Source organism: Somniosus microcephalus, chromosome 3 (genome assembly GCF_052327205.1).
Source record: "Somniosus microcephalus isolate GS21.2 chromosome 3, FLI_Smic_1.0, whole genome shotgun sequence".
NCBI lineage: Eukaryota > Metazoa > Chordata > Chondrichthyes > Squaliformes > Somniosidae > Somniosus > Somniosus microcephalus.
Window position 1 is genome coordinate 115242169 of NC_140989.1, and position 20590 is coordinate 115262758.

Sequence of the window (20590 nt, forward strand, 5' to 3'; positions counted from 1 at the left end):
CTAATTTTACTGCTGTTTATATAGGCATCTAATCTCATTGCTGCTCCTTTCTACTATTTTCTTGTTCCCTTCCCCCTCCAAAATAGTTTAAACCCTCCCCAAAAGTACTAGTTAACCTCTCAGCGAGAAGATTAGTCCCGGCTCTGTTCAGGTGCAATCGTCCATCTTGTACAGGTGCCCCTTTCCCCAGAACCCATCCCAAACCCTCCCTCCTGCACCACTTCTCTAGCCATGCATTTATCTGTATTGTCATCTTGTTTCTATATTCAATAGGACACGGAACTGGGAGTCAGCCTTTGAGGTTCTGTTTTTTAATCTTTTTCCTTGCTCCTGAAACTCTGCCTGACTGACCGCAACACCTTTTCTACCTTTGTCATTGGTTCCAACATGGACCATGACTACTAGCTGTTCCCCTTCCCCTCACAGAATGTCCTGCACCCGCTTGGTGATATCCTTTACCCTGGCACCGGGGAGACAACATCATTTGGGAAATCATGTTTGCGGTTACAGAAACACCTGTCAATGCCCCTAGCTAGCGAATCCCTATGATTACTGCATTTCTACTCTTTTTTTTTCTCTGTGTGCAGTCAAATCTCCCGCAGTGCCGAGGGTTTGATTCTTACTGCATTCCTCCAAGGAGTCATCACCCTCCAAAACTAAAATTACCTGTGTCTTCCTCCTACCCTGCCTGGTGGTTACCCACTCCTTTACCCCCTGCAGCTTCTGTGACAGTGGGGTGACCACTTCGTGGAACGTACGATCCAGGAAACTCTTAGACTCCTTGATGCCCTGCAGTGACTCCAGCCACTCCTTGAGCTTGAGCAACTGGCAGCACTTCCTGCACACGTGGTAATCCAGGAGGAATAAAATGTCCTGGAGTTTCCACCAATGTTCCGTACAATTTTTTGGGGGCCGCGTGGCCCATTCAAATTTCCACACGTGCGTTTTTTTCAATTTAAAAGCGACTCACTGGCTGCGCGGCCGGGCAGCTCATAGGGAACATTGGTTCCCACATAGAGCAGAATGCGCATGCAACGGGTTCCCGCTGGCCTGCCATGGTAGTCAATCCACTGACCTCTAAATCACTGAGACCCTGACCACTAAAACACTTGACACTAAACTCTAAAAAAAAATCTAAGAAACTGACGTCTAAGACATAGAAACTGACCTATAACACTCTGACACTGATCTCTAAGAAACTAACCTCTGAGATACTAAAATAGTAAAAAAAAAGTTAACTAAAAGCATTAGAATTGATCAATCGCAACACAGTGGAAACTACCATCAAGTGAATTATCAACAACTGTGAAAAAACGTCATATCTTGCCATATCTATTTTGTAAACCTATGTCAAGTTTGCACCTTGACATTTACTAGTTTGAAAATCTGCGTTTTATATGCTGCTATCCCTCGATTTGCAAGCTGTGTGGGAATTTAGGTCAACTGGAGGGTTGAACTCTCATTTCAAATGCAACCCAGACAAAATTCAATTTTTAAGTTGACGCACTGTCTTAAACTTTTATTGTTACTCTTAATTTGGACATGATTTTGAAATTTGGACATGGATGTTTCCAGCTAATGCGCACTTTAGTTCATCTGTAATGTAAAATATGCCAGAAGAGGATAACATAAAGCATTGCTGCCTTACTGTTTGAAGGTAGGGCTTTCTTGCTATTAAAAGTCATTCATTTTTAAATAAAAACTCAGAATACACAGCAATTTGGAAACAAAAGATTTTCTCCCAGTCCTTTTAAATGTAAAACTGTTAAGTAGTCCGAACCCTCTTAACATTTTATCAATAACATTCAGATAACCAAGTTTCATTACATTTATGTTGTGGTATTGACCTTTCCACCTAGCCTCCAGTTGAAATAAACACTTTTAAGGTTTTAATTCAGAGCGAAAACACGAAGCTAATAACTCCATGGTGCATTGTGGAGAGTTTTCTGGCATTGCATTTATACTACAGTCAATACACACCATTAACAGTATGAGGCCACCCCATCCAGACTGGCTTGCCATTGATGCCAAATTCACAAACCTATAAAATCAGCATGCTGATACTGTACATTTGCACTGGTGTGGTGTGAAAATCGCACTGCACTTAAGCCCAAATAACTAGGGTATTAATGTTAGCTGCTTAGTCCATCTAACACCCTGCTTTATGGTAGGCTCAGTGATTTCAAAAATCTAGGCAACATTATCGCACAAATAAAAAGAAAATTGGATATGCTAAAAGACTGAAAAAATTATATTCTGGAAATACAATGAAATATTTGCCTGTCTTTTCCCTTTACAAATGCTGATGAAAAAGCCGTGCATTTCTAGCATTTTCTGTTTTTAATTTAGGTAACATTGCAGTCAAGTTTCAGTCATTTAATTGGAAATGAAATGGTTACATTATCAGTCCATTCACATTTGGTGAGACCTATCTATAATTAGTTCAGTACTTGGGAGATAGTTGATGCTTAAGAAAATGTTCACTGTCTTTGAACATATTAACTTAGATGCACATTATCTGGTGTTAGTAAGCTTAGAGGGCTTCTCAGTAGTAGGGAACAAAATAAACCTTATCAGCGGCAGAATTGAAGAGGAAAATTCCTAAGACATCAGCCTAGTCATTGCAGTTCTGCAGTCTTTGACTTCCCTTATCTGCTGGCAGTTTTTTTTTTTTACAGACTTTCCCATGGGTTCTCTGTACACAGAGCAGACTCTCATTCCATTAGTCTGCGCTGAAATTGGAACACTCATCTCAGACCAGTGTCTAACCCATTATGCCACCTTATTGCCTTACCATTGGGGGTTTTAATAATATAAAAAGTCTTAGTTTCAACCTTTCACCAAATCTGTATTACCCAATGTAGAATTTGGTTTTGTGACCAACCAGTTGTAGTTGCAGCCCTGTGAGAGAGCAGGACAAAAATGGACAAACTTTATTATAAATTCTTTTTCCCTAGTGCTCCACTGGCTCAATTTGTAATTGCACTACTCCATTTGAAACTCAGCCATACAGACCAAGAAGGTCCCATGAGCTGGCCGATTTTAGCCTGGGTGGTGGTGAAATTGCGATAGATGTCCTCACTGTCCTTGGTCTAGAGAAGGCAAAAATCAACCAAGATTTCTGCTCCTGATCATTGTTGAGTAACTCACAGTGAAATTGCCATGTGTGGACATTGGATGAGACGTTCTTGTTGTGCCCTCTACAGTTACATAGTCTGCTGCTGTCCAGTGTTTGGATTCACATACAAAGAATGGCAAAGTTCCAGAAAGCTGTCAGTACCTATGGAGCTGCACCCCACCATACGCCAATGCCTTCTAGACTGGCAAGAAAAAAAAATGGGATGGGAAGGACTTTTTTTTAACAGCACACTTTGGTCACCTTCACCTATCTCTTCCCCTCACCACTTCCATTGCATCTCAAACAGATACACCACTTCGAGTGCTGTTGGGGGGGATGGCTTACCAGAGGAAAGCAGCAGCAGCCAACTTCCTGGCACCAGGGGTGGCTCTGCTGCACAGGACGGGAGGAAAAAGAGGGGTAGAGCTATAGTAATAGGGGATTCTATTGTAAGGGGAATAGATAGGCGTTTCTGCGGCCGCAAACGAGACTCCAGGATGGTGTGTTGCCTCCCTGGTGCAAGGGTCAAGGATGTCTCAGAGCGGCTGCAGAACATCTTGGAAGGGGAGGGTGAACAGCCAGTTGTCGTGGTGCATATAGGCACCAACGATATAGGGAAAAAGCAGGATGAGGTCCTGAAAGTGGAATATAGGGAGTTAGGAGGTAAATTAAAAAATAGGACCTCAAAGGTAGTAATCTCTCAGGAATGCTACCAGTGCCACGTGCTAGTCAGAGTAGAAATAGAAGGATATTTCAGATGAATACGTGGCTAGAGGAATGGTGCAACGGGGAGGGATTCAAGTTCCTGGGACATTGGAACCGGTTCTGGGGGAGGTGGGACCAGTTCAAACCGGACGGTTTGCACCTGAACAGGGCTGGAACCGATGTCTTAGGGGGAGTGTTTGCTAGTACTCTGGGGGAGGGTTTAAACTAAAATGGCAGGGGGTTGGGAACCTGAGCAGGGAGACAGAGGAAAGGGAAACAAGGATAAAAGCAAAAGATAGGAAGGAGAAAAACAAAAGTGGAAGTCAGAGAAATTAACGGTTTAAATCAAACGTGGCCACAGTAAATAATAATTCTAAGAGCGTTAAAAAAACAAGCCTGAAGGCTTTGTGTCTTAATGTGAGGAGCATTCGTAATAAGGTGGATGAATTGGCTGCGCAAATAGAGGTAAACGAATATGATTTGGTTGGGATTACGGAAACGTGGCTCAAGGATGGCCAAGGCTGGGAACTCAACATCCAGGGGTATTCGATATTCAGGAAAGATAGGCAAAAAGGAAAGGGAGGTGGTTAAAGAAGGGATTAACACAATTGTAAGGAAGGATATTAGCTCTGATGTGGAATCTGTATGGGTAGAATTGAGAAATACTAAGGGGAAGAAAACGTTAGTGGGAGTGGTATATAGACCTCCAAACAGTAAGGCGGAGGTTGGGGATGGCATTAAAAGGGAAATTAAAGAAGCGTGCGATAAGGACACAGCAGTCATCATGGGTGACTTTAATCTACATATAGATTGGGCTAACCAAATTAGTAACAATACTGTGGAGGAGGAATTCCTGGAGTGTTTACAGGATGGTTTCCTGGACCAATATGTCGAGGAACCAACCAGAGATCAGGCCATCTTAGACTGGGTATTATGTAACGAGAAAGGATTAATTAGCAATCTTGTTGTACGAGGCCCCTTGGGTCGGAGCGATCATAATATGATCGAATTCTTCATTAAGATGGAGAGTGAAGTAGTTGACTCAGAGACTAGGGTCCTAAATTTAAATAAAGGAAACTACGATGGTCTGAGGCGCGAGTTGGGTAGGATTGATTGGGGAATGGCACTCAAAGGGTTGACGGTGGATAGGCAATGGCAAACATTCAAAGACCGAATGGATGAACACCAGAATTTGTTCATCTCAGTTTGGCATAAAAATAAAACAAAAAAGGTGACTCAACCGTGGCTAACAAGGGAAATTAGGGATAGCATAAGATCCAAGGAGAGGACATATAAACTGGCCAGAAAAAGCAATAATCCTGAGGATTGGGAGCAGTTTAGGACTCAACAAAGGAGGACAAAGTGATTAATTAAGAAGGGGAAAATAGAATATGAGAGTAAGCTTGCAGGGAACATAAAAACTGATTGTAAAAGCTTTTATAGATATGTGAAGAGAAAAAGATTGGTGAAGTCAAGCGTAGGTGCAGTCAGAATCGAGGGAATTTATAATGGGGAACAAAGAAATGGCAGACCAACTAAATACATATTTTGGTTCTGTCTTCACAAAGGAGGACACAAATAACCTCCCAGAGATGCCGGGGAACATAGGGTCTGACGAAAGGGTGGAACTGAAATAAATCAGTATTTGTAGGGAAATGGTGTTAGGAAAATTGATGGGACTGAAGGCCGATAAATCCCCAGGGCCTGATAATCTACATCCCAGGGTACTTAAGGAAGTGGCCCTAGAAATAGTAGATGTATTGCTGGTCATCTTCCAGAACTCGATAGACTCTGGAACAGTACCTGTGGATTGGAGGGTAGCTAATGTTACCCCACTATTCAAAAAAGGTGGTAGAGAAAAAGCGGGGAATTATAGACTGGTAAGCCTGACATCGGTAGTGGGGAAAATGCTAGAGCCCATTATAAAAGATGTAATAGCAGAGCACTTGGAAAGCAGTGACAGGATCGGACAAAGTCAACATGGATTTGCAAAAGGTAAATCGTGCTTGACTAATCTACTGGAATTTTTTGAGGATGTAACTGGTAAAATAGATAAGGGAGAACCAGTGGATGTGGTGTATTTGGACTTTTAGAAGGCTTTCAATAAGGTCCCGCATAAGAGATTCGCGTGCAAAATTAAGGCACATGGGATTTGGGGCAAGGTATTGACTTGGATAGAGAACTGGTTGGCGGATAGAAAGCAAAGAGTTGGAATAAATGGGTCATTTTCCGAGTGGCAGGCAGTGACTAGTGGGGTACCGCAAGAATTGGTCCTAGGACCCCAGCTGTTCACAATATATATTAATGATCTGGACGAGGGAATTGGATGTAATATCTCCAAATTTGCAGACGACACAAAGTTGGGTGGGAGGGTATGCTGTGAGGAGGATGTCGTGAAACTCCAGTATGATTTGGACAGGTTGGGTGATTGGGCAGAAACATGGCAAATGCACTATAATGTGGATAAATGTGAGGTTATCCACTTTGTGGCAAAAACAGGAAGGCAGATTATTATTTGAATGGCAATAGATTGGGAGAAGGGGAAGTGCAAAGTGACCTGGGTGTTCTTGTGCACCAGTTGCTGAAGGTAAGCATGCAGGTGCAGCAGGCGGTTAAGAAGGCAAATGGTATGTTGGCCTTCGTAGCAAGAGGGTTCGAGTACAGGAACAAGGATGTCTTGCTGCAGTTGTACAGGGCCTTGGTGAGACCACACCTTGAGTATTGTGTGCAGTTTTGGTCGCCTTATCTGAGGAAGGACGTTCTTGCCATGGAAGGAGTGCAGCGAAGATTCACCAGGCTGATACCTGGGATGGCAGGAATGACGTATGAGGAGAGATTGTGTCGATTGGGCTTATACTCACTAGAGTTTAGAAGATTGAGAGGGGATCTCATCGAAACCTATAAAATTCTGTTAGGCCTGGACAGACTAGATGCAGGAAGGATGTTTCCGATGGCAGGGGAGTCCAGAACCAGGGGTCATAGTCTAAGGATAAGGGGTAAGCCATTTAGGACTGAGATGAGGAGGAATTTCTTCACCCAGAGAGTGGTGAACCTGTGGAATTCACTGCCACAGAGGGCGGTGGAGGCCAGTTCATTAAACATATTCAAGAAGGAGTTGGATATATTTCTTAAGGCTAAAGGGATCAAGGGATATGGGGAGAAGGCAGGGACAAGGTACTGAATTTGGATGATCAGCCATGATCTCATTGAATGGCGGAGTAGGCTCGAGGGGCCGAATGGCCTACTCCTGCTCCTATCTTCTATGTTTCTATACTAGAATGCAGTTAAAATATGTTTTTCTTTCCTTTGAATTATACTGTTAAGTGGTTGAATTTAGTTTCTTTGGACCTCCTCATTTTATGCTGTGTTAATATGTCTTCGACCTCTGATTCTGCTATGGAAGTAGGTGTGGATCATTTTTAACAGCACAAAGTTGGAAATAAATGATGATTTCCAAGCAAAGTTTATATCCCAATCTATGTGGCTTTAGAGAAAGGGTTTTCCACCACAGAAAACAAAAGACAAAGATTGTAGCATGCTTAATTTATAATGAAATAGATTCTCTTTGCTTCCTAGGAATCTCTAATCACTAAATTATAGATTTACTTTTTACTTTTATTCTGCAGCTAATAAACTAAAATGCTGTTGCATTTATCTGTACCCTCTTTTCACAATGCAGGAAATCAGATGCCAGCTCAACCTCCCAATAGCCAATCAGATGCCAGCTCTCATCCCACCATGAGCCAGTCACCTATGTCACAGGATCGAGGTTAGTTGCTTTAATGCAATTTCTGTTTTTAAATGGCATTTAATAAACAGCATGCATATTTTTTTATTTCAAAAAATATACATTAATACCTTCTTGGTCAAAGCTTAACACCAAGTTATCAGCTACCTGTTTTATGGAGCATGTACATTTTACAAACTAGCACTTTAGCAACTGCTAATACAATTTTTCAATGGGACAACAGATTTGACTGGTTTTAAAATAAATCAGCAGATGGCAGGTAATCTTTGTGGACTGGACCTTGGTGGACCACAAGTATGAGAGTTAGGGCTAGAAATTGGGTGTCTTGGCGCAAATGGCTTTGGGACCGGACGCAGTGCTGACATCGACTCCTGCCATGTTTGGAGGGAGTTTTGCGGCGGCGCTACTCTGTTGCGCCCTGATCTCCTTCCCCCGGCGATCATGACATCATCGCCCTGGTAGCGCCCCGGACCCGAAATGGACTTTCTCCCCCTGCATCAGCGCCGGTCGAAAACACCGACAGCTGCAGGAGGCGTGTATCAGGCGGCCGGCTGCTTCAGGGGCGTTGATTAAAGGCGAGGTGGCCGAGGTAAGTAACAAAAAAAAACTTAGCTTTCCTGTTGGAGTTTTTATCGCAGTTTTGTGCCCGCGATCGATCAGCCCGGCAATCTGCTTGGATCGTGGCAGTCTTGGTGGTCCAGGTAGGTGGCCCATCATTTAAATGGTGTGAAGGAGCCTTTGAACACGGCAGCGCTGCATGGCCCAGTGTGCAGCGCTGCTGAAGTCTCTGCCCTGATATTTGATTTAGCACTCCATCTCCCTCTTGGGGCGCTAAAACAGAATTTAGTGCTCACTCAAAATGGTCGCTGATGAATTTTTCCCCCTTAATGTTTGAAATCAGGATACCTGTTACAAATTAACCACCTTTTTGTCAGTACAGCAACAGCTACTGCACCTTAAAGTAATTCACTTTGAGACGTGATAAGGTGCGATATAAATTCATTCTTTTTGTCAGAATGAAAATACTTGCTTTCCAAGTACTTAATTCCAAATGGCATGATTTTCCTATAAAGCTAATCATTTTTTCTGTATACTTGTGAAGCTGAATATAGCATAATAGAATTAGTGAAAAGTTATAGGACGTCTCTCCAGTGGTGGTATTCTGTTGATAATCCAAAAGGTTTGCATCTTTGATACTATTTTATTTTCAAACTCTGGCAGTGTCTGCATAATTAGCAATCTTAGTCAGCCATTCCATTTTTTTTTTTTAAATGACAATTTGAGCACCTTCCCATGTTCTGATACTATTTTAGGCCACAGAAATATAAACATAATCAACTTTATCAAAATCAGTGAATCTTAAAGCACAGAAGGAGGCCATTGGGCCCATCGTGCCTGTGCTGGCTCTTTGAAAAAGCTATTCAAGTAGTCCCACTCCCCTGCCCTTTCCCCATAACCCTGCGATTTTCTCGCCTTCCCGTAAAGGTCAAGGGTGGGACCAACAAGCCCAGGGAACCTTGGATGTCAAGGGATATACGAGAATGGATTAGGAAAAAAAGGGGGGCTTTTGGCAGATACAAAGGACTAAAGACAGAGGAAGCCCTAGAGGAGTATAAAAAGTGCAGGGGGATACTTCAAAAAGAAATTAGGAGAGCGAGGAGGGGCCATGAAATAACACTGGTGAGCAAAATAAAGGAAAATCCTAAGGTGTTTTATAAGTATATTAAGGGCAAGAGGATAATTAGGGAAAGAGTAGGGCCCATTCGGGACCAAAGTAGCAAGCTGTGTGTAGAGCCAGAAGATGTAGGTGGGGTTTTAAATGAATTTTTTGCATCTGTGTTCACTATGGAGAAGGACGATGTGGACATAGAAATCGGGCAGGGGGACTGTGATATACTTGAACATATTAGCATCGAGAGGGAGGAGGTACTAGCGGTTTTATCAGGCTTAAAAGTGGATAAATCCCCAGGCCCAGACGAGATGTATTCCAGGCTACTATGTGAGGCAAAGGAGGAGATTGCAGGGGCTCTGACACAAATTTTCAGAACCTCTCTGGCCACAGGGGATGTGCCAGAGGACTGGAGAACAGCTAACGTAGTACCATTATTCAAGAAGGGTAGTAGGGATAAACCAGGAAATTACAGGCCAGTGAGCCTAACATCAGTGGTTGGGAAATTATTGGAAAACATTTTGAGGGACAGAATTAGTCTCCACTTGGAGAGGCAAGGATTAATTAGGGATAGCCAGCATGGCTTTGTCAAGGGAAGATCATGTCTGACCAATTTGATTGAATTTTTCGAGGGGGTGACTAGGTGTGTGGATGAGGGTAGTGCAGTGGATGTGGTTTACATGGATTTCAGTAAGGCTTTTGATAAAGTCCCGCATAGGAGACTGGTCAGGAAGGTAAGAGCCCATGGGATCCAGGGTGCCTTGGCACATTGGATCCAAAACTGGCTTAGTGGCAGAGGGTGATGGTGGAAGGTTGCTTTTGTGACTGGAAGCCTGTGTCCAGTGGGGTACCGCAGGGATCGGTGCTGGGTCCCTTGCTGTTTGTGGTCTACATTAATGATTTGGATGTGAATGTAAAAGGTATGATCAGTAAGTTCGCAGATGACACGAAAATTGGTGGGGTGGTAAATAGCAAGGCGGGAAGCCTCAGGCTACAGGACGATATAGATGGGTTGGTCAGATGGGCGGAACAGTGGCAAATGGAATTTAACCCTGAAAAGTGTGAGGTGATGCATTTTGGATGGACTAACAAGGCAAGGGAATACACAATGAATGGTAAGACCCGAGGAAAGACAGAGGATCAGAGGGACCTTGGTGTGCATGTACATAGATCCCTGAAGGCAGCAGAACAGGTGGATAAGGTGGTTAAAAAGGCATATGGGATACTTGCCTTCATTAGCCGAGGCATAGAATATAAGAGCAGGGAGGTTATGATGGAGCTGTACAAAACGCTGGTAAGACCACAGCTGGAGTACTGTGTGCAGTTCTGGTCGCCACACTATAGGAAGAATGTGATTGCTTTGGAGAGGGTGCAGAGGAGATTTACCAGGATGTTACCTGGGCTGGAGCGCTTCAGCTATGAAGAAAGACTGGACAGGCTGGGGTTGTTTTCCTTGGAGCAGGGAAGGCTGAGGGGGGACCTGATTGAGGTATACAAAATTATGAGGGGCATAGATAGGGTGGATAGAAAGGAACTTTTCCCCTTAGTAGAGGGGTCAATAACAAGGGGGCATAGATTCAAGGTAAGGGGCAGGAGGTTTAGAGGGGATTTGAGGAAAAACTTTTTCACCCAGAGGGTGGTTGGAATCTGGAACTCACTGCCTGAAAGGGTGGTAGAGGCAGGAACCCTCACAACATTCAAGAAGCATTTGGATGAGCACTTGAAATGCCATAGCATACAAGGCTACGGACCAAATGCTGGAATATGGGATTAGATTAGACAGGGCTTGATGGCCGGCGCGGACGCGATGGGCCGAAGGGCCTCTTTCTGTGCTGTATAACTCTATGACTCTATTTATCCAATTCCCTTTTGAAAGTTACTACTGAATCTGCTTTCACCACTCTTTCATAAGCTGTGCTTCTAGTCGCCCCCTTTAATTCTAGTTTTGCAAACTATGCATATATTTAAAGAGTTGGGGAAATTCAATATTCAAACTGTTCATTAGAAATTACCAGCTCGCTCTTTCTGTGAACATCTTAGGCTACTAAATAGCCTTGAATTTGATTAAATGGATTCTCTTGTATTTCACCCACCCACATCAATGTAGATGGACTGACTTATTCTATATAACTTGTTAATGTTTTGTGCATTTAGTTTAAAATATCAATTATTTTGCCACTCTGGGGATGCAACAAATGCTAGTGTCAGTTGCTCACACTTGTAAATGTAGGCACTGTCGCTTAGGAAGGCTTTTGAAATACAAGTCAGAGAGGCACAAGATCAACCAAATGATTGACCAAAATTTGATTTCTAATTAGATGACACCAAGGTTTTGTAAAGTCTTGTACAAAATGTGCAGGAACTATGTTATGAAGGGTTTTACTGACTTTTTTAAAGGTCTTTTTGGGCTGAGAGGATAGTAAGAACTGTTTACTTCACTAACGTTATGATGTTCTTTACTTCCCTGCTGTAAACTGTAAAGGCGCTGTAATGTTTTGAGAACTAAAAGTTCTTCACAGCTTTCAAAGCAGGTACAAGAATACTGCAAATCCACAGCAAGTAATTTAGCATTTGGAAAAGAAAAGTGAGACTCCATCAGAATCTATTGATTCCTGACGAAGGGTCCTGCCCAAAATGTTAAGCTATCCTTTCCTTTTGGATCCTGATTTGCCTGCTGTATTTTTCCATTATATTCCATATTATTATTTCAGATTTACACGTTTCTTTTCAAAATATATTAAAGTAGGAATCCTGGTAACAGAGGAGTTGCTGTCACAAAGCATTTGTATATTCAAGAATGGTGTTGTCAAAATTCTGTCTGAGCCTTTTGCTCATTCACAAATTTGAAATTTGGCCAGTATACACCTGCCCAAGGCCACTGTACAATCAGCTTGTGTGAATTGCATGCCATGATCCCAAATCAGAGGGCTCTCGGCACTGCATAAAAGCTCTGAATTTCAGTGACAGGGTCACCCAGGTTAAGCAGAGCAACAGTTTAAATGAGTTACTAGTGCTACAAAAAGTTACAAATAATCCCAACCATCCAACTGATGCTAATGTTAAACAGTCAACAAAAGCAACAGTTTGCATTTATGTAGCGCCATTAACATAAGACATCCCAAGGCACTTCACAGAAGTGTTATCAGACAAAATTTGACACTGAGCCACATACAGTAGTAGGACAGATGACCAAAAGCTTGGTCAAAGAGATAGGTTTTAAGGAGCATCTTAAAGGAGGAGAGACAGGCGGAGAGGTATAGGGAGGTCTTTCCAGAGCTTGGGACCTGGACAGCTGCAGGCACACCGGCAATGATGAGGGATGCACAAGAGGCCGGAATTGGAGGTTGTAGGGCTGGAGGAGGTTACTGAGATAGGAAGGGGTGAGGCCATAGATGGATTTGAAGACAAGGATGAGAATTTTAAAATCGAGGCATTGCCGGACCAGAAGCCAATGTAGGTCAGCGAGCACTGGGATGATGGGTGACTGGGACTTGGTGCAAATTAGGCTACGGGCAGTAGAGTTTTGGATGAACTCACGTTTACGGAGGGTGAAAGATGGAATGCCGGCCAGGAGAACATTGGATTAGTCAAGTCTGGAGGTAACAAAAGTATGGGTGAGGGTTTCAGCAGCAGGTGGGCTGAGACTGTTGGGGAGACGGGTGATATTATGGAGGTGGAAGTAGGGGGTCTTGGTGATGGAGAGGATATGCGGTCTTAAACCTTAGTTAAGTCCGAAACTAGGGTCCTAAATCTGAAGAAAGCGACCTACGAAGGTATGAGGGGCGAGTTGGTTAAGGTAGATTGGGAAACTAGATTAAAAGATATGATGGTAGATAAGTAATGGAAAACATTTAAAGAAATAGTTCATAATTCGCAACAAATATATATTCCCTTAAGGAATAAAAACCCCACAAGAAAAGTGGTCCAGCCGTGAGTAACAAAAGAAGTTAAAGATAGTATTAGATTAAAGGAAGAGGCTTATAATGTTGCCAGAAAGAGTAGTAAGCCTGAGGATTGGGAGGATTTTAGAATTCAGCAAAGGGTGACCAAGAAATTGATAGAGAAAATAGAATATGGGAGTAAACTAGCAAGAGACATAAAAACAGATTGTAAGAGCTTCCATAGGTATGTAAAAAGGAAGAGATTAGCAAAAGTAAATGTGGGTCACTTACAGGCAAAGATAGGAGAAATTATAATGGGGAATAAGGAAATGGTAGAGACATTAAACAAGTACTTTGTATTTGTCTTCATTCCTGAAATAATGGGGAGCCAAGGGTCGAATGAGGAACTTAAAGAAATTGGTATTATTAAAGAAATAGTGCTGGAGAAATTAATGGGAATAAAAGCTGACAAATCCCCTGGACCTGATGGCCTACATCCTAGGGTTTTAAAAGAGGTGGCTACAGAGATAGTGGATGCATTGGTTTTCCTCTTCTAAAATCTAGAGAATTTGAGAACAGGCCCACGGTTAGAAGTTAGCAAACATAACCCCACTATTTAAGAAAGGATGGAGAAAGAAAACAGAACTATAGGCCAGTTAGCCTATTATCAGTAGTAGAGAAAATGCTAGAATCTGTTATTAAGGACGTGGTAACAGGGCACTTAGAAAATCATAATGGCCCGGAATTTGAAGGCGCTGGCCACCTAAGGGTTCAAAATAGTGCATGCACTTCCTCCGCGCGACAAGTGCTCCGCCTGCCATATTGATTAGGGCTGCTCAGTAAGCATCTAGGGTGCATGCCTGAAATTGTTGATATGGCCTGATTTGCATATGTAATGAACATAATGAGGGTAATTTTAACCTATAAAAATAGGTGGGTTTGAGTCAGGTGGAAAGTTAAAACATTCTTAAATTTCCAAGCCGCTTCGAAACCGCCCACTTCTGGTTTTAACGGAGGCAGGACTGGGGGCAAGCGGCAAAGCTGCTATCAGGAGCCGGGTCGGTCGGTAAAAGCTTTTAAGGAAGACTGCGTGCCTCCACCTTAACATACATTTTATTATTAATTAATGTCCGCTGGAATTCCCTGGTAAAAGGAGGTGAGAAGGGCTGGATGCATAAGCTAAGCGCCTTTACAGCACTGCTTGTGGGCAGGAGGAGCAGGAATTTTTCCCCTGGCCAGACAAGCTCACCTGTTTACAACCCCTTTCTGACCGCTGACTCGCTCCCCTTCCCCCTGGCCCTGCCCCACCCCTGACCACAATCTCACCTCCCCACAGTCTCGCCGCCTGACCACAATCTTGCGCCCCCGCAACGACTACCGTCTCGCCCCCCCCTCCATCGACTTCGCTCTCCCCCCGCCCTTCTCCTCACCACCCCAGCCAACCGCACTCTTCTCCCCCTGAACGCGGTCCTCCCCGCCCTTCTCAGTCACCCGCGCTCTCCCCCCCCCCGCTCGTCTCCTCAGCCGCCCGCGCCCAACCCCCCCAGCCAACCGTGCTCTTCTCCCCCCCGACTGCGCTCTTCTCCCCCCCGACTGCGCTCTTCTCCCCCCCGACTGCGCTCTTCTCCCCCCCCGACTGCGCTCTTCTCCCCCCCCGACTGCGCTCTTCTCCCCCCCCGACTGCGCTCTTCTCCCCCCCCGACTGCGCTCTTCTCCCCCCCCGACTGCGCTCTTCTCCCCCCCCCCGACTGCGCTCTTCTCCCCCCCCGACTGCGCTCTTCTCCCCCCCCGACTGCGCTCTTCTCCCCCCCCGACTGCGCTCTTCTCCCCCCCCGACTGCGCTCTTCTCCCCCCCCGACTGCGCTCTTCTCCCCCCCCGACTGCGCTCTTCTCCCCCCCCGACTGCGCTCTTCTCCCCCCCCGACTGCGCTCTTCTCCCCCCCCGACTGCGCTCTTCTCCCCCCCCGACTGCGCTCTTCTCCCCCCCGACTGCGCTCTTCTCCCCCCCGACTGCGCTCTTCTCCCCCCCCGACTGCGCTCTTCTCCCCCCCCGACTGCGCTCTTCTCCCCCCCCGACTGCGCTCTTCTCCCCCCCCGACTGCGCTCTTCTCCCCCCCCCGACTGCGCTCTTCTCCCCCCCCGACTGCGCTCTTCTCCCCCCCCGACTGCGCTCTTCTCCCCCCCCGACTGCGCTCTTCTCCCCCCCCGACTGCGCTCTTCTCCCCCCCCGACTGCGCTCTTCTCCCCCCCGACTGCGCTCTTCTCCCCCCCCCGACTGCGCTCTTCTCCCCCCCCCGACTGCGCTCTTCTCCCCCCCCCCGACTGCGCTCTTCTCCCCCCCGACTGCGCTCTTCTCCCCCCCGACTGCGCTCTTCTCCCCCCCCGACTGCGCTCTTCTCCCCCCCCCGACTGCGCTCTTCTCCCCCCCCCGACTGCGCTCTTCTCCCCCCCCCGACCGCGCTCTTCACCCCAACTGACCGCGCTCTCTTCCCTCCCCTCCCCTCCACCACCCCCCCAGCCGACCCCGCCCTCCTGACTGCGCTCCGCGATTCCCCCCCGCCCCGTCTGCTCTCTTCGCCCCCCTCAACGTACAACCGAATGCGCGCTCTCCGGCCCTGCGATCCCTCGCCCCTCACCAAACTCCCCCGGCCATGATCTCTCCCTACCTGCTCCTCCACTGTGTGCTTCTGCTGTAGTCTTTCCCGCCCGACAGACAGCTAGCCTATCAAACAGCCTGCCTGTCGGGTGGGACACCTGGAGAAAAAATTTAAGACATCCTGCAGCTCGTTCGAGAAACCCATACTACTTGGTTTCCCATCCATAACTCCTCTCCAACCCCCCCCAGTTCCGAATGCCTGGTATATATCGGGGTCAATGTCAGTTTTAGGCCTCTTTACCAAATGGGTCTGCAACTTACTGCAGTATAGGGCGTGCATGCTGCAGTCAGTTTTTCAGTCGCATTTTAGCCAAATTAGACCACTGGAAGCTGCCATCTGAAAGGTATGTCTTTAGTTTGTTATTTAGAAGGAGTGTTCCTCCTGGCTCCACATTGAAACTGCGGGCCCCTGCCAGCCATCGCTCCTTCCCCCCCCCCCCCCCCATTGTTTCCACCGTCCTCCCAGAACCTCCTGACTCAGGCGCCGGCAACCTTGCTGGCCCCCGCAACCGGTGAACTGCCTTTGAGGCAACGAATGCTGCCTGCAGCTCGACAGTACTATCCTAATGCGGCCAGTGGCAAATTTGCTATGTTTCTGCCATTGGCCTTGCCAGGCACATGTAGCATGTGCTGCACCAGGATTGGACCCCAATTCGGGTGCGAACCAATCTCTAGACTATGAGGTCTATCCAGGAAGAGTGACAATACAAGGCGAAGAAATTGAAGAAGTTAGAGATTAAAGATGTTAATGATTCTGAAGGTCTAATTTTGAATGGAACCTGAATAAAATTGATAACACAAATTGTAAGACAACAATCAAAGTAAAAAATACATACAAGGAAGCTAGGTCATTCCCAAATGGAAGATTGCCAGCCACTCTTACTTTGTGAGACTAATGATGTTTCTAGCAAACAGAACTGTAAACATACATGGCAAAAGGCAGAGACTGAAATGCTGAGGCGATGCAAAACATTAGATGACCAGACCAGGATTCATACACTTCAGATCAGTATGCCTGAAGTTACTGCTGAAATACGGCAGTGGTTGTGAAAGGAAAAGATGTGTGATTACATTATCAATGTGCTTAATGAGCATGCATAAATTCACCCACAAAATACATCCAGATCCCAACTTTGCAGATGGATTAGTATAATACCTGAAGCATCTGGCTGTCATAATTGGACCCTTGCATGCCAAATTATATATATATATATGGGAAAGTGCACATTTCAGTCAGCTTCCAGCTACCAACAAACAGACACCAACAATGATGTATCGAAATTGTGGAGTACAGCTGCCTGAATACAATTGGGTGGTAGTGTAGGCATCATAATCACTGTACTCCAAAAGTAATTCATTGTGTGAAAGGCTTTGAGATGTTTCAGCTTGATATAAGGTGCTGTATAAATGCAAGTGTTATTAAAAAATGACAGGATTTCTCTGTTTGTAATTCTTTCAATGATGTTAAAACTGCCACAGGAAGGAGCCTTAAGTGAAATTCAAGTTGATGTAAGTGAACCACATGAGTGCGGTAACGGCGTTTGGGAAAGGTACTATTGTATCCTACTCAGGCCTGGCATATATTGTCATAAAATTTCCCCTACCATTCACTCCCAATCGTACAGCTTTACTACTTTGAGGAGAAAGGTTTCCTTCAAATATTTTATGTGCACTCTTGTGGTGAAATGAAACCTGTTGTGTTTACCTTCAATGACATCCCAGATGAGAATCCTTGTTTCTTGAGAGTAACAGAGCAATTCAAAACTTACAACCTGGATGTTATGTTTGTTGACTGCCATGCAGATTCAGGGATCAACACTATTCCAGAGAACCAAAATGAGAAATAAAAATACAGTTCATGTCCGGCATTTGAGCCATTTGCTTGAAGCTGTTTGCTGCAATGTCATTAGTTTTTGCACTGTTAGTAAACTAATTTCCGTCAAGTCCTACAAAATAGATTGCTGCTTTCACCTGCACTGTACACCAGAACCAATAAAGGAATAGAGCTGAGCAACATATATGTTAGGGAAGCCAGTTTCAGCAGTTTCTTCTAGCTGTTCTGATGCCAGAAAGTGCAAACTATTCTCTACCATTCAGGCAAACTTACACTTTACCATGTCCTCAGGAAGTCCCTAAGCACTTTACAGCCAATGATTACTTTTGAAGTGCAGTCACTGTTACTATGTATGCAAACAATTCATTTGGTTTTGCCCTACCATGTTGGGCAAATTGAGTACTTGTGGATTTCCCCTCAAAGACTGCTCATCTAAAGCATTTGCAAACTGTGCACTGGGGAGCTTGAGGAAGTAGGCCACCAGCATTGTGACCATAAAAGGCAATGGAAAAGTCTGAAGAATCTGATGGAGAGATTATGCTAGAACTACTTCTGTGGTCTGAATTGGACATGCATGTTATCCAGGGGCAAGCAACTGGGAATAGAATTTGAAACTCTTGGTAAATTTAACTCCTTGGTTTTGAATTCTGTAATCTCTAACAATGTTTGGAGCTAATGTTTTTGGAGGGGGTTGGGGAAGAGATGAGATTGAATTTGTATGTGTTTGGGGGCAGTTGGGAAAATATGTGATTGACAACTGGAAAGGGGACAAAAAGTCAGGAAATTCAGTGCATGTATTTCATAGTAGGCCCCCAAGATCTAATTTGCATCCAACCACAGCTCACAAATATCAAAAAGAAACAAAACATAAAGAACTGTAGATCATTTCTTTACACAATTTTCTAATAATTTTAAAGAAAAAAACAGAATTCCATTTTCCACCCTTCCACAGTTGTGCAGCTCCCTATTACTGCATGACTCAGTGCTCAGAAATGCCTAAATCTGGCCAGATGTGGAAGACATAGGTGTTAACAGATTCTACCACTTAGCTCAGATATTTTCCCCATGTGTCATAATTGTGCTTTGAAGATATAGGGGAAGCAATCTGATGTTAGGGATGCATTTGCCACATCTACCTGTGCAGGAAAGTGGTGAAGTTATGACACATGCAGTATTGGCCTCAGTATCTTGACGCTGGTTGGACATAGCACAACTCTAGATTTGCCTTAAAGCAGAATTATATCTATAGTATTCAGAGTTACAGTCAGTACATAGTTTGGAGGTGGGGATGTTTACAATACGGAGGCAGCTTCAGGCAAGCAACCTTCAAATCTGTGCATTACTTTATTCATCTCTACATGTGAATAATGTTCAGAATTTTTTTATTCCTCTTCCCCCTTTCACATTAATTATAGATTATGTAAGTTTTCCACATTGTCGAGTAGATGCCAGTGTTGTAGCTGCACTGGAACAGCTTGGCTAGTTCTGGAGCAGAAGTCTTAAGCGCAACAGCCTGGATGATGTCAGGGGCCATAGCCTTTGTTGTATCAAGTGGACTCAGCCGTTTCTTGATATCACGTGGAGCAAATCGAAATGGCTGAAGACTGGCTACTGTGATGGTGGGGACCTCAGAAGGAGGCCGATGTGGATCATCCACTCGGCACTTCTGGCTGAAGATCGTTGCAAACGCTTCAGCCTTGTCTTTTGCACTCGCGTGCTGGGATCTGCCTTCATTGAGCATGGGGGTATTCATGGAGCGTCCTTCTCCCGGTGGTTGTTTAATTGTCCACCACCATTCACGACTGGATGCGGCAGGACTGCAGAACTTTGATCTGATCCGTTAGTTGTGGGATTGCTTAGCTCGATCTTTAGCATGCTGCTTCCATTGTTTAGCAGGCCTGTAGTGCTGTGTTGCAGCTTCCCCAGGTTGGCACGTCATTTTTAAGTACGCCTGGTGCTGCTCCTGGCATGCTCTTCTACACTCCTCATTGAACCAGGGTTGGTCGCCTGGCTTGATTTTAGAGTGAGGGATATGCCGGGCTATGAGGTTACTTACAGATTGTGGTGAATACAATTCTGCTGCTGCTGATGGCCCACAGTGCCTCATGGATGCCCAGTTTTGAGCTGCTAGATCTGTTCTGAATCTATTCCATTTAGCATGGTGGTAGTGCCACACAACACGAGGGAACGTGACCTCTGTGTGAAAACGGGACTTAGTCTCCACAAGGACTGTGCGGTGATCACTGCTACCAATGCTGTCATGGACAGATGCATCTGCGACATGTAGATTGGTGAGGACGAGGTCAAGTAGGTTTTTCCCTCGTGTTGGTTCTCTCACCACCTGCTGCAGGCCCAGTCTGGCAGCTATGTCCTTCAGGACTCGGTCAGTAGTGGTTATACCGAGCCGCATTTCGTGATGGACATTGAAGTCCCCCACCCAGAATACATTCAGTGCTTCTTCCAAGTGGTGTTCAACATGGGGGAGTACTGATTCATCAGCTAAGGGAGGGCGGTAGGTGGTAATCAACAGGAGGTTTCCTTCCCCATGTTTGACCTAATACCATGAGACTTCATGGGGTCCGGAGTCAATGTTGAGGACTTCCAGGGCCACTCCCTCTCAACCTGAGGTTGGTGATGAAGGAGTCTGGGACATTGGCTGAAAGGTATGATTATGTCAGGCTGTTGCATGACAAGTCTGTGGGACAGCTCTCCCAATTTTGGCATAAGTCCCCAGATGTTAGTGAGGAGGACTTTGCAGGGTCGACTGGGTTGGATGTGCCGTTGTGTCTGCAACTGGTGCCAAGGTCGATGCCAGGTGGTCCGTCCGGTTTTATTATTATTGATTCTTGTAGCGGTTTGTTACAACTGAGTGGCTTGCTAGGCCATTTCAGAGGGCAGTTAAGAGTCAACCACATGCTGTGGGTCTGGAGTCACACACAGGCCAGACCAGGTAAGGATGGCAGATTTCCATCCCTAAAG

The 20590-nt window shown here is 45.2% G+C and overlaps 1 protein-coding gene across 13 annotated transcripts in view; it reads left to right on the forward strand.

The window, feature by feature from the left end:
- Positions 1-20590, forward strand: part of LOC147121275 (AT-rich interactive domain-containing protein 1B-like) — a 673710-nt gene that overhangs the window by 440051 nt on the left and 213069 nt on the right. For all 13 annotated transcript variants that reach the window (XM_085981504.1, XM_085981501.1, XM_085981503.1 and 10 more), the window contains one exon: positions 7503-7592. In XM_085981504.1, the coding sequence (XP_085837630.1) occupies positions 7503-7592 (90 nt within the window). The remainder of the gene's footprint in view (positions 1-7502; positions 7593-20590) is intronic.